This window comes from Brachyistius frenatus, unplaced genomic scaffold, assembly GCF_029030835.1.
Source record: "Brachyistius frenatus isolate BFR_SWC_R1_liver_20210118 unplaced genomic scaffold, ASM2903083v1 Contig_2, whole genome shotgun sequence".
Classification (NCBI taxonomy): Eukaryota; Metazoa; Chordata; class Actinopteri; family Embiotocidae; genus Brachyistius; species Brachyistius frenatus.
This window is the reverse complement of record NW_027210601.1, coordinates 1,587,861-1,602,736: the sequence shown is the minus strand read 5'-3', so window position 1 is coordinate 1,602,736 and position 14,876 is coordinate 1,587,861. Positions and strand designations below refer to the sequence as shown.

Genomic DNA, 14,876 nt, shown 5'->3' with positions numbered 1-14,876 from the left:
TATTTATGTATTTATGGAAGGCGGATGGACATAACCATCAGTTAAAAAAAAAAAATCTTTACTCTGAAATATTTATGTGGTATTGTCCCTATAAGTCAAATTTGTTAGGTTTTACTTGGAAATCCGAATCTTATGCTGCTGTGAGGGATCGACCCTTATAGTATATGCAGTCAATATATTTTGAACCCCTGAAGGCTGTGATTTGAATTTCAATTTCCTTATCAGTTCGCAGGCTGCTGTAGCTAATCTGCTGCTGTGTACAAATGAACCTTCTTGCAAACATGAACTAAGCATGAACTTTGACATGTAGTCAGTCGCAGGAGCTTATTGTGTCTTCTTCTGTCTGCAAAAAAGCTAATTAGTACGTAGTATCTTCGGTGAAATCGATATTGTCTTGGTTTAAAACATTACCTACCCAGTAAACATGTCTGAATACTTTGGATTTTGCTCAGATGTGCACTTCTGCCGATGGTTAAGTCGCTTGCATGGCTGCCCGTCATTGGTTTTAAAGCAACAGAGCTCCAACCTTCTTGCCCCTCATTCATTATAACTGGGAACCAAAACACAGTGGAAAGTCCAATCGATGGGGCTACCTGGCAGAGACTCAAGTGCTTAGGAGAGAGCGAGGGGGCGACTTGCCTCAGATACTAAATCGATTGCAACCATTCTGCAACAGTTGGCTGACACCGCAGGCTTTCCACCTCAATGCTGAGGACATATTGAAACAACCCCGTCGGTAGGTGTATGCAAGGATGACAACATGGCTATTGTATTTCTGCCATCCCCGGAAGAGAAGGCTTTTCTCTGCCTTCAAAATCCCTTTAAAGGTTTTTTTTAATTTTTTTTTTTATCATCTCTAGGGAAAGCCCATGCCAAACACAGAACACTTAAACCTTCCCGTTGAGAAAAAGCCATAAAGTTTATAAAGTCAATTAAGGCTTTTTTTAACTGATGTCAGGCAAATTAAAGCCGCTTGGCCTGGCTCCCTGTGGGTATACTGTCAGATGGTAAACCAGGGCCCATTTAGCATCACAGGGTTCCCCAGGCAGGGCAGAGAGCAGTAAGCAGCTTACTTACCCCCAACTCACTCCTGCTTTTTACAAGTTTTATCAGAGTGGCAATTTTCTTGCTTTTTCCTCAAGTGACGTTTCATTTTGGTGGACCATTTTTAGTTAGCAAGCACTCACATCATCAAGTGCTATCTTGAAGCATTGATGATTAGATTGTTCATTCAAATTATACAATATTACATTACAATCATATAATCTACTTAGATTCATTTACTGCAGCAGTCCCTCTAAAGCAGAGTTAACTCGGCGAACAGAAAGCAGTGATGTGTGATTTGAGCAGTAAAAATCAACTGGTTTACTTGACAATGTTTGCTGCATGTATTGACCATAGACTGTATATTAAAATGGACCTAGCTTCCGGATGTGAAAAATTAAGCCAATGCGGAAGTAATTTAAATTGCAATACCACCGATGGCCGCCAGGGGTTGACTCCAAAAAGTCTCAGGCTCCATAGACTCCCATTCAACTTCTCTCATGTAATACAAAGTCAGTCATTTTTTTCCCCGAAGTCATCATGATGTCGCTAAAGTCATTCCTTCATTTTTAGTTCTTGGCCGTCCATCTGAAAATCATTCCATCGTGAATTAGATATTAGGCCTCAAAAAGCAATATGTAATATATAATGCTTTGATCCAATAGGACGTTAAAACGTCTTAAAAAGAGAAAGATAAACTCACTGCTAAGTATCTTCAACAGAATGTGTGGTAAAATATAAATAATTAAAACCACGATACATCACGTGCATAAATTCACAACTAATGTCTGATGACGGAGAACTGTCGGGAATATTTAAGAATATTACAGCAAGATAACAAATTTGACTCCTTAAAAGAAAATTAAGAATGTTTGTTGGGATATTAGAGGAATATTAAACTAGACGTGACATGATAAACAAAGTTAAGTAGAGCTCCAGATTTGTTTTTGTTTTTGATACTGTTATGATTTCTCATGTAGGCCTTGAATAATACATATCTCTTGCTTTCTTCATGAAATATATTTGACAATAATCAATTATACATTTCCTGTTAAGTCTCGTTATTTTCATGCGCAAAAAAAAACTGGGACTGAGTGTTTCTCAGGTTTCTGTCAGGAGCTGTAAGTAAATATTTGTTTGTCTGAAGGCTGATGGATTTTACAGATCAGCATCAGTTGCACGATGATTATCGATATCAAAGCAGGGACAATTTACAGCGCTTATTATTCTCCTTATGTTTTCAACCACGTGGCAGCCAGTTTGCCAAGTGGTCTTTTTCACAGCCGAAAGCCAGTGGTGACTGCGAACGTCCTCAGAAACAACATAAGAGGCATCTTCCCTTGGTATGCAATAAATATGAAAAAGTGAAATAGGTCACACAGTTGTTGCTAAATATGTTGACTCATGAGTTTGGTTTGTCTTAATTCCTCCTCCTAATAGGGAGTTACATTTCCTTTAGGATATTTGTCCTTTTTGCATCATTTAGGGTTTCGCTGGTGTCTGGAAAAGCACCTCTCCACATAGCCTAGGCTACTTTCCATGTTTTTGTCACACTTGATATAAACCACAGAATTCAATTACATTTCATTTCTGCATATATAGAAACTCAATCTGACTGTCGGAGGAGCGCCAGTTTTTTTTTTTTTTTTTTTCTTCTTTTTTTTTTCTTTCTTTTGCCTTTGTAAACCATGTAAAAAAAGACAAAAGGTGTTTTTGTTCTTGGCAGTGTGAGGCGTGTTAAAGTAGCGGAGAGGGAGTTGTGTGTGGATGGTCATACTTGGTTCGTGAGTGAATAGTGATGTATGGGAGAGGTACAGATGTGCTACAGGAGGTGCGGTCATACGTCATGAAAATCTATGCACGTCACTATACAAGGTCTCTTCTGCTCCTTCCCTCACCTCTTTGTCTCCTTTTCCTCGAATCTTTCCTTCATTTTTCTCCTCTTCCTCTCCTCAATCTGACCTTCTTGTCTCCTCTCCTCTCCTTGATATCTTCTTCCCCCCCTTTTGTTCGCCTCAAATCTTTTCTTCCTTCGCTCAAATCCTCAATTGCTTTTCTCAGTTTTCACAGCCCTTCCTCTCATCTTTCTCTTGTCCTTCTCCCCTTTGCCTTTGTCTCTTCTCCTCTCCCCAGCTCCCATCTCCCATCTCCCTTGCTCTTGTGGCCCTTTTCTCTCTAATTCTGTCTTCCTCCAGTCAAAACCTCCCCTCCTCTCCTCTCCTCTCCTCTCCTCTCCTCTCCTCTCCTCTCCTCTCCTCTCCTCTCCTCTCCTCTCCTCTCCTCTCCTCTCCTCTCCTCTCCTCTCCTCTCCTCTAATCCCTTCTTCTCACTCACAGACACTTACACTTGTAATTCCCAGCCAGATCTGCTGGAGTCAAAGCTGCGATTCGAGTCGCCAGCGACAGGGCGGATTAGCGGAGGAATCCTGAGTGAAAGCACGTTTTTGCTCCACTTGCTACATTCCCCGTATTTCTCCTCCTGCGCGCACGTGTGTGTGTGTGTGTGTGTGTGTGTGTGTGTGTGTGTGTGTGTGTGTGTGTGTGTGTGTGTGTGTGTGTGTGTGTGTGTGTGTGTGTGCTTTAATCAAAGACGTTTCATCCCCGCCATTATCTCAAAGCCCCTTGTCAAAAAGCAACGCTGGGGTTCCTAATGTGTTCGAAGAACGTGGTGGTCATGTTTTTAATCGTAGATGAAACGAGTTAAATGGCTAAAAAGCAGATGAATACTTCATCTTATTCATATAATAATATAATTATAAGATTAGCTTGATTTTTTTTTTTTTTTTATAAGGTCTAATGGATCAAGAAAAACCTCCCCAATCAGCTTTAATGTGAAGATAATGCTACAGAATTAATTAATATGGAGATGGAAATTATCAAGCTCGATAAGCCTGGAGACGCCCTGTTGTTTGATGGCCTACATTTGACAAATCCCAAGTGTTTACAGATTTCCATGTTGCGCTGAGTTGTTGCAGCTGACTGTTGTGCAGCACTGGATTGAAGCTGCAGGAATCTATTCACTTTTAATTGAAAGCAAATGCCAGTGGGGTCTACAAAGACGTTAATGTGTGAATATATTTGCGACTAATGGATTTCAGGTCAGGTTATGTCTTTTGGTGGCCTGAGCCAGAATCTGTCTTGACACGACACGCAGAGATACAGCAGTTAGAGCTTCTCTTGTGGCAAAGTTTCAGCGGAGCAGAATTTTAATGTAGTGATTTTGATGAAAAATTCAGGATTTTTCTTTTCTTTTCTTTTTTTTTTTCTTTTTTTTTACTTCTGTCTCTCAACCTTCTACTGAGGACAGTCTCTTTGATCTGATTTGGTGCGAGTAGGAGAAAAAAAGGAGCATGATGAAGGAAATCAGAGAGGAGCAGAGTGGGGGAAGCAGAGAGGGGTGGAAGAGACGGAGTAACAGCTCTTCATCCGTGTCATTTAAACAAACCGTCATCTGTCCTGGTAGCTATCAGCTCCGCGTCCATTTTCCCATTCCTTTTTTTCAGCTTCAGCTAATGATGGAATCACTGTCCTCTACTTGTACATCTAATCATTTCTCAGATATATACAAGCCATCTCACTGAATATCCAAACTGATAGGGTTCTTTTAAAGTTGATGGTGAGCGAGGCATCAGATAGTGTCATGATAAAAGCTTCAGATACTAATGAGTGATGCTGCGACGGATCCGTTTCTCACCTGTGACTCAGAGGATTTACAGGATGCTTATCTTTACAGAGAACAAAGGTGTGAGTGAGACTTCTACACTTACTCTGTCTGCTTACTGTTGTGGTGTAAGTGAGAAATGCATATCCTTCAAAATAACAAACTATCAACAAGAAAGATTAAAAGGGTAGAAGTGAAAATGATTCCTGCCGGCATCCTGACGTAAAATCTTTGTTTTTTTAACAAGAGAATTGTGTTTCTGAATGTTCTGAATAATACAAAACACTGAAAAGTAGCAAATTGTCATGTACGAGATTTTTTACCAGACTTAACAAACATTTTATTTTTAATAACTACAAAATTTTTGCTGTTTAATTTTGCAATCAATTAATTTACGACACTTTATCATATACTATGTAAAATCTGTGCTACTGCTGCATCAACCACATTTAATGTGTTACCTGGAAAATAATATCTGATGAAAACATTTTCAAAGACTTTCATAGAGAAATGGATTTAGGTCAAACTGCAGCATGACTCCAGTTAAACTACGTTCATAAGCATTTAGAAAAAAAAAATCTATTCCAACTAGATATAATTCAGAGGTAAATTACAGCAAAGACAGGTACTCTCATGTCTGTCATGCTTAGCAGAAGTTACAGGGATGGGAATCGGATTTCCTTTTGACTCCCACTGCTGCCAAAATGTTTAATCTCCTGAGATGACAGTTTCCAATAAACAACTACTCACGAGTCCACGTGACTTGTTTACAAGGCCTGCTCTGCTTGCAGCTAGGCTCTGTGTGAAAAACAGATCTCACCTTGGTCTGTCCTCTGCCCAGATGTTCTGTAAGTTCACCTGAGAGCTTCCTGCGGTTGGACACTGTTAATTGAAACGACCTTCTAGTCCTCTTCTCAGATCGCCAACACACACCTGTACGCTCACTTACTCACAAGTTAAACTCAAATAAATACACAGATAAAGGTTGTTCCGATTTGACTTTATTCTCCCCTTAAAAGTCCTGTTTTTTTTTTTTGGCCCGTACTGACTTCTGATCCGATATAAGTGCTGTTTTTTGTTTTCAAAATTGGACAACATCCTTTAAATAATTTGGACAACATTCCATAGTATGAGTTTAGTTGCATATTTTGGACAATTTGCAACACACAAAGCCACAGTGGTCGGGGATGGAACTAGAACCTCTTTATTGCAAAGTGACAGTGGTAACCACTACACCATTGTTCCACAACACCACCACTTCTTTTTCAGATCTTGGATGAAAATTAATACTTTTTTTTTTCCATATTTTGGACAAAATGCTATTATGACTTTTTTGTGATATTTTGGACGACATGCTATAGTATTACTTATTTAAAAATATTTTGGACGACATACTATAGTATATTTTTGTGATATTTTGGACGACATGCTATTATGACTTTTTTTTTCCATATTTTGAACGACATACTATAGTGTTTTTTATTTTCATATTTTGGACAAAATACTATTATATGACTTTTTTCACATTTTGGACGACATGCTATAGTATGACTTTTTAAAAATATTTTGGACGACATACTATAGTATATTTTTTGTGATATTTTGGACGACATACTAGCGTATAATTTTGTGATATTTTGGACAAAATGCTATTATATGACTTTTTTCACATTTTTGACGACATGCTATAGTATGACTTTTTAAAAATATTTTGGACGACATACTATAGTATATTTTTTGTGATATTTTGGACGACATGCTATAATATGACTTTTTAAAAAAATATTTTGGACGACATGCTATGGTATGACTTTTTTTAAAATATTTTGGACGACATACTATAGTATGACTTTTTAAAAATATTTTGGACGACATACTATAGTATATTTTTGTGATATTTTGGACGACATGCTATAGTATGACTTTTTTTTTAAACATTTTGGACGACATGCTATAGTATGACTTTTTGTGATATTTTGGACGACATACTATAGTATATTTTTTGTGATATTTTGGACGACATGCTATAGTATGACTTTTTAAAAATATTTTGGACGACATACTATAGTATATTTTTAGTGATATTTTAGACGACATGCTATAGTATGACTTTTTTAAAAATATTTTGGACAACATTCTATATTTTGTATATTTTTGTGATATTTTGGACGACATGCTATAGTATGACTTTTTTTTTTAAATATTTTGGACGACATGCTATAGTATGACTTTTTATAGTGATATTTTGGACGACATGCTATAGTATGACTTTTTTAAATATTTTGGACGACATGCTATAGTATGACTTTTAAAAAATATTTTTGACGACATACTATGGTATATTTTTGTGATATTTTGGACGACATGCTATAGTATGACTTTTTAAAATATTTTGGACGACATGCTATAGTATATTTTTTGTGATATTTTGGACGACATGCTATAGTATGACTTTTTTTTTTAAAACATTTTGGACGACATGCTATATTATAGTATGACTTTTTAAAAATATTTTGGACGACATACTATAGTATATTTTTTGTGATATTTTGGACGACATGCTATAGTATGACTTTTTAAAAATATTTTGGACGACATGCTATAGTATGACTTTTTTAAATATTTTGGACGACATGCTATAGTATGACTTTTTAAAAATATTTTGGACGACATGCTATAGTATATTTTTGTGATATTTTGGACGACATGCTATTATGACTTTTTTTTCCATATTTTGAACGACATACTATAGTATGTTTTTTTTTTTTCATATTTTGGACAAAATGCTGTTATATGACTTTTTTCATATTTTGGACGACATGCTATAGTATGACTTTTTAAAAATATTTTGGACGACATACTATAGTATATTTTTGTGATATTTTGGACGACATGCTATAGTATGACTTTTTTTTTTAAATATTTTGGATGACATACTATAGTATTTTTTTGATATTTTGGACGACATGCTATTATGACCTTTTTTTTTCCATATTTTGAACGACATACTATATTATGTTTTTATTATGACTTTTTTAATATTTTGGACAAAATGCTATAGTATGACTTTTTTCATATTTTGGACGACATGCTATAGTATGACTTTTTTTTAAAATATTTTGGACGACATACTATAGTATATTTTTGTGATATTTTGGACGACATGCTATAGTATGACATTTTTTAAATATTTTGGACGACATGCTAGAGTATGACTTTTAAAAAATATTTTTGACGACATACTATGGTATATTTTTGTGATATTTTGGACGACATGTTATAGTATGACTTTTTTAAATATTTTGGACGACATGCTATAGTATGACTTTTTTTTCATATTTTGGACGACATGCTATAGTATATTTTTTTTGATATTTTGGACGACATGCTATAGTATGACTTTTTTAAAAATATTTTGGACGACATACTATAGTATATTTTTGTGATATTTTGGACGACATGCTATAGTATGACTTTTTTAAATATTTTGGACGACATGCTATAGTATGACTTTTAAAAAATATTTTTGACGACATACTATGGTATATTTTTGTGATATTTTGGACGACATGCTATAGTATGACTTTTTAAAATATTTTGGACGACATGCTATAGTATATTTTTTGTGATATTTTGGACGACATGCTATAGTATGACTTTTTTTTTAAAACATTTTGGACGACATGCTATATTATAGTATGACTTTTTAAAAATATTTTGGACGACATACTATAGTATATTTTTTGTGATATTTTGGACGACATGCTATAGTATGACTTTTTAAAAATATTTTGGACGACATGCTATAGTATGACTTTTTTAAATATTTTGGACGACATGCTATAGTATGACTTTTTAAAAATATTTTGGACGACATACTAGCATATATTTTTGTGATATTTTGGACGACATGCTATTATGACTTTTTTTTTCCATATTTTGAACGACATACTATAGTATGTTTTTTTTTTCATATTTTGGACAAAATGCTATTATATGACTTTTTTCATATTTTGGACGACATGCTATAGTATGACTTTTTTTTAAATATTTTGGACGACATGCTATAGTATATTTTTGTGATATTTTGGACGACATGCTATAGTATGACTTTTTTTTCAAATATTTTGGATGACATACTATAGTATGATTTTTGTGATATTTTGGACGACATGCTATAGTATGACTTTTTTTTTCCATATTTTGAACGACATACTATAGTATGTTTTTTTTTTCTTCATATTTTGGACAAAATGCTGTTATATGACTTTTTTCATATTTTGGACGACATGCTATAGTATGACTTTTAAAAAATATTTTGGACGACATACTAGCATATTTTTGTGATATTTTGGACGACATGCTATTATGACCTTTTTTTTTCCATATTTTGAACGACATACTATAGTATGTTTTTTTTTTCATATTTTGGACAAAATGCTATTATATGACTTTTTTCATATTTTGGACGACATGCTATAGTATGACTTTTTTTTAAATATTTTGGACGACATACTATAGTATATTTGTTGTGATATTTTGGACGACATGCTATAGTGTGACTTTTTAAAATATTTTGGATGACATGCTATAGCATGACTTTTTAAAATATTTTGGACGACATGCTATAGTATGACTTTTTAAAATATTTTGGACGACATAGTATAGTATGACTTTTTAAAATATTTTGGACGACATACTATAGTATATTTTTGTGATATTTTGGACGACATGCTATAGTATGACTTTTTAAAATATTTTGGACGACATGCTATTATGACTTTTTTTTCCATATTTTAAACGACATTCTATAGTATGTTTTATTTTCATATTTTGGACAAAATGCTATTATATGACTTTTTTCATATTTTGGATGACATGCTATATTATAGTATGACTTTTTTAAAAATATTTTGGACGACATACTATAGTATATTTTTTGTGATATTTTGGACAACATGCTATAGTATGACTTTTTTTTCAAATAAAACCTTATGCTCACACACACACACACACACACACACACACACACACACACACACACACACACACACACACACACACACACACACACACACACACACACACACACACACACACACACACACACACACACACACACACACAGACAGGCACTATACATACATATTGCTTTCACTGCGTCCTCTTTCTGTAAACCAGTCACCATTTCCGTTCCATCACAACTCAGTGTGTCTTTACACTCCCTCCTCTGCCAATCTGCCGCCGTCTCCCAGCATCTCCAGGTTGTATGAAGCAGGTCGGCAGTCAGCCAGGCTGCAGGAGGCCTTCGGAGACAGGAACTCAGACAGCGGTTCCTTGTTTACTTTCATGAGTTGTTGATTGGCCGATGCAGTATCGGAGTGTGTCCGAGGAGGCCTACTGCGGATTGAAAAGGCATCAAAACATTAGTTTGGAGCCTGGACGTGGAGTGGACAGTCCAAGAAATGAGGGAGTGTGTCTAGATTCCCAAAGAGGTGTTTTTGTGTAGGTGTGCGTGTGTGTGTGTAACAGATTAGAAAAAAAAAAAAAAAGGGGGGGGGAGATACGGTTCAGAGCTCCTTTCCTCTTCTTTGTTCTCTGTAGTACACTCTTTTTCTAAAGATCCTTTTATAGGTGTGAAGGATTAGAGTTATGCTAATTACGAGGTTATGACTGGAATTATATCTCCCTGAGGTTGCAGAGTCGTTTCTATGATAACAGCAGTCGTGTTATTCATGTATAATATACGCCAGCGAGCCTTTTATAATGAAGGTGTCGTGGAGGCTTTGCTGTCACCGTAGTCTTATCGCCATGGGTAACATATGCAATTTCATGTCTGATTTTAAAGAAAGCGTAAAGTAGGTCTTTGTAGATTCAAAAATGAAAAATAAAAAGATACCTGTTTCAAGCCCGAAAAACGAGGATGAAAAATATATCCGTGTGTGCAGCTCTCTCTTTTTTTTTAAAAAAAAAGCTTCATGTAGCAAAAACTATTTTACCATAAAAAAATAAAAAAAGGGAGCAGTGTTGTGTTCTTCGTTTACAAAGTGTTCAACTGAAATTACAAAGTCTCAGGGTATCATCACATTAATACGGAGTAAATGACCGAGTTATTTCAAGACTCGCTTGTCAGAGCAATAAGGCATATCCCGTGTAATGCACACACACGCACACACACACACACACACACACTTTGAGAATCAAAGTGAAAGTCGGAGCAATAGGAAGGAGTGAAAGAGAAAAGGAGGGCGAGAGCTCGAGAAGCCTCTAGAGCCCCCCAGAGAGAGAGAGAGAGAGAGACTGGATGGCTTCCAAATGTTCCACTCTGGAATATCTTCAAGGACAATCAGCTAAACAGTTGATATTAAGAGAGCTGTGTGAAATCGATTGCTCAAGGTGTTATCTGCGCGGCAAAAATGGCTGGTAATTAGTCATGGCTAAAGGAGTGTTACAGAGAGAGTGAGATGGATTTAATCTTAATAGATTTCGCTGCACTGCAGATACAGTAGCTCCTGAGTGAAGGAGCGCTCCTCTTTCTCTCTCTCTCTCTCTCTCTCTCTCTGGCTATCTATCAAGAGGAAAAGCAGCCGAGCAAGTCGCTGTGATGTTACTGCTGTTGCTAGATTTGCGCGAACCTCCAAACGTAGATGTTTTGTCCGTTTTTTTTTTTTTTTTTTTTCAAAGGCAGCCCACATTTTGGCAGTTGTACTTGCTTTCATCCTTCTGACTCTCCAGCACCAGCAGCAGCAGAAGCTCAGGAGCCATTATTTGTTTATGTATAAAGCTTGGGAACAAGGTGCTTCAGTCCACGGCAGCTGTTGACTTAGAGATCTTGGTGCCGCATTCAGAGGCAACCGGCGAACAAAGCCCCCGAGTGACTGACTGGGAGATCGGGTTGTTTGCTCCTCTTGTGATGTAGCCGTACGCCATGAAGAAGGCCAGATGCGTTGTGTTAGCTTAGCGATTAACGGAAGCGAGGACGGATGAAGTGAACTGAAGTAGTCAGTATCTGGGAGAGATGTCAACTGGCAGGTGGGACAACGTTGTTTATTGTGTGCGGGTGAGACGCCTGAAGTTAAATCTGGCTTTTAGACCGTTTTCAATCCTCCTCTCATACAACTCTGAATATAGTTTAAAAGGCAGGTGTTACTCCATATGGTTCGCGCTGTTAATACGTCTTATGAAACGGAAAAAAACAACAACAACAAAAAAAACCAATAATGACTTTTGTCCATCTCTCAGTACTTTCTGACATGTGTTCCCTGCCGATGGCTCTCAACCCCCAGGCTCGTTCATTTCTACTGGATAAACCGTTTGTGGCAATGTTTGTTTAGTCGGTCCAACACTTCGGTCCAGACAGAAACGTCTCAACAACTATTGGATGGATTGTCACAGATTTTGGTCAGTCATATTCATGGCTCCCCTCACAGTGGATGTAAAAGTGGACGTAGCTTCCGGGTCTGAAAAGCGAGGCCAGTGTGGAAGTGCCTTAAACTGCAATACCACCGAGGGCCACAAGAAGTTGGCTGCAACAAGGCTCGGGCTCCGTAGACTCCCATTCAACTTTTCTCATGAAATACAAAGTCAATCATTTTTTTTCCCATGAATCATAATGGTGTCATTTCCTAAAGTCACCCCTTCTTATAAGTTTTCGGGCGGTCCATCGCAAAATAATCCTGTGGTTAATTAGATATTAAACCTCCAAAAAAAAAAAAAACGTTCAGGAGAGAGGGAGGGGCAAAAATGGTCTCTCACGGCTCCAAAATAGCAAAAAAGGCGACGGCCAAATTCGAAACCCGAGGCTTCAGAACGACAGTTCGCATACCAATGGGTGACGTCACCGTTGGTGGCCACCAACGCACTAAAAGTAAGACACGATGAACCTGCGAAACAGCAGCATATTTGCTTTGTCATTGTGACCATGTTAGCATGCTGACATTCAGCTCCAGCTGCTGCTGTGTCCACGTGCAGCTTCACAGAGCTGCTCGCGTGGCTCCCGAGCTTGTCAACAAAGGCACTTTAGTTTTTAGCAACAGGGGTAAACGGTGCATTCGCTGGGGACTATTTACAGCTACGGATTAATACACATCTGTATTTCAAGTGAGCCTTTAAAGCAGCGGGCTGGTGTGTTTGGGGAGGGACTTGAATGAAACCTCTCGGGTCTCCCCAGTTATGAACACCAAATTTGTTGAAGTGTTTGAGCAGATAAAAAAGTGTGTTTTCAAAGTTGCCAAAGCATTCTTACTTTCACATTCATTATTATATTTATTAATATTGCATTTAAATCATTTTTTTCTCTCTCTCTCTCTTTTTGTTGCTTTTCCTGCAGAAGCTGAAGCAGAAGAACCAGCAGCTGAAGCAGATCATGGACCAACTTCGCAACCTCATCTGGGAGATCAACTCCATGCTGGCTGTCAGGAGCTGAGCCCCGCACACACACACACACACACACACACACACACAGATTCATATAAAACACATCCACACGCACACATTCACTGGAGATAATGGACAGGACGATAGGGTCGTTACCGGACGTGTGACAGGGTACCACAGACTGGGTGGGGTTGCACTTTACAGAAGAAATGGGGACGTTTGGCAATACCGGCTCACTTCCTTGAAGAAGACATGAAACAATAGAAGTAAAAGCAAGAGGAGGCAATTTAAGGCGAAAGGCTTGACGCCAACAGAGAGGTGAGGAGACTCTCTACAGAAGACATGGAGGGAGGGTGCTGGGGGCATCAGCGTGGCAGAAACTATTCTGTCTACCTCGATATTCTACATTTCAATCAGCATTATGACTTCTAATTAATCTGAAGAGTTGATATATTATGTTTTATCTATTTGTAGGTACTAGCTGAATAGAGGGTTTATTCCTGTAGAAACACATTGATATATTCTATTTAATCCTCATAAAATATTCTTGTCACATGCCTATTTCATAGTATTAGAAACACCTGAAGGCGTAATTTTCAACTTTTTATATGATCCCTGAGAACTTACATAAGACATACACTGGCAAAATCACAAGTCTTACTGTTGATATCTGGACCTGCTTTTTTTTTTACTTTTTTTTTTTTTAGATTGGATGTAAACTGATCTAATATTCGGCTGTGATCGGATTTGACATGTCATTACAATTCCTTGTTAAGGATTCTGCTGAACTATAAATCTTGCTGTTATTTTTAAAAAGTCAGTGCTGTTTTGTGACTTTTTTTGGGGCTGGACTGCAACAGCGGAGTCAGCCCTGTAAATGTCAACGTCTGTCGGTGAGTGAGCGAGCGAGTGAATGAATGAATGAATGAATGAATGCTGCCACCTCTGGTATCCGTTTCAAATTATTCTATCTTTAGCAGAGCCCAGTTCATTATTCAACTGCAACCGTCTGTATGTATTCTAACTCACAATTAATCCAATTCCAATTACTATACGACATCGACAAACACCATCTAACTTTCTATGCCCCCAAAGAAGCATGTTTTTAGCAACGTTGTTGTTTGCGTCCATCATCGAACTCACTTTGTCCGACAATTGGTGATTGATCGGTGGATGGGCCGTTAGTCGCATACACTAATCGATTTTTTTTTTTTTTTATATTTCAATGACTTCAAATATTCGAAAAATCGTGGCCCATTCCTTGAAAATGTAAACTGTAAACAATACGAACAAATGTTAAATATAGCCCTGCAATCATCCGACATCAGCATCGGTTATTCAAAACAAACATGCAGCTTTTTTTTTTTTTTTTCCCCCCATAATTCATTCTGAGTTTATTCTAGAAATACATGAATTATCTGCAGAGCTGTTCCAGGAATTAACAAACATTTTTGACTGTGATACAGAACCAAACTGCAGCTTCAATGCCGCGCTGTCCCTTCTGCTGATAAAGCTTCTCAGCGTTAACAGTAGCCGACTGAACTTGGAACTCGATGTTCGCGAAAACGTTTCTCATGTCCTTCGGTGCTGTTTGACCGGCCCGAGAGTTGCAGCCTTTTAATCTCTCGTGGGGTCGTTAGTACTTTTAAGAGCGGTTGATGTTACATGTGAGTCGTTGAATGACCCTGGGAGAGGTTAAAAGCCCGTGACTCCCTACCGGTCAGACGGCCCTGACGGAGCCTTTCAGATGAAACGTTTTGAAGAGTCTCAAACAAGGCCGGTAACACTCGGAAAAC

General features: G+C 37.4%; 1 protein-coding gene across 1 annotated transcript in view; it reads left to right on the top strand.

Moving 5' to 3' along the window:
• The window catches only part of med30 (mediator complex subunit 30), a 43,492-nt gene extending 29,596 nt beyond the window's left edge, over window positions 1-13,896 (top strand). Inside the window, exon 5 of the mRNA XM_069692453.1 lies at window positions 13,034-13,896. Coding sequence (XP_069548554.1) covers window positions 13,034-13,129 — 96 coding nt within the window. The 3' untranslated portion in view covers window positions 13,130-13,896. The remainder of the gene's footprint in view (window positions 1-13,033) is intronic.
• The last annotated feature ends 980 nt before the right edge of the window (window positions 13,897-14,876 follow it).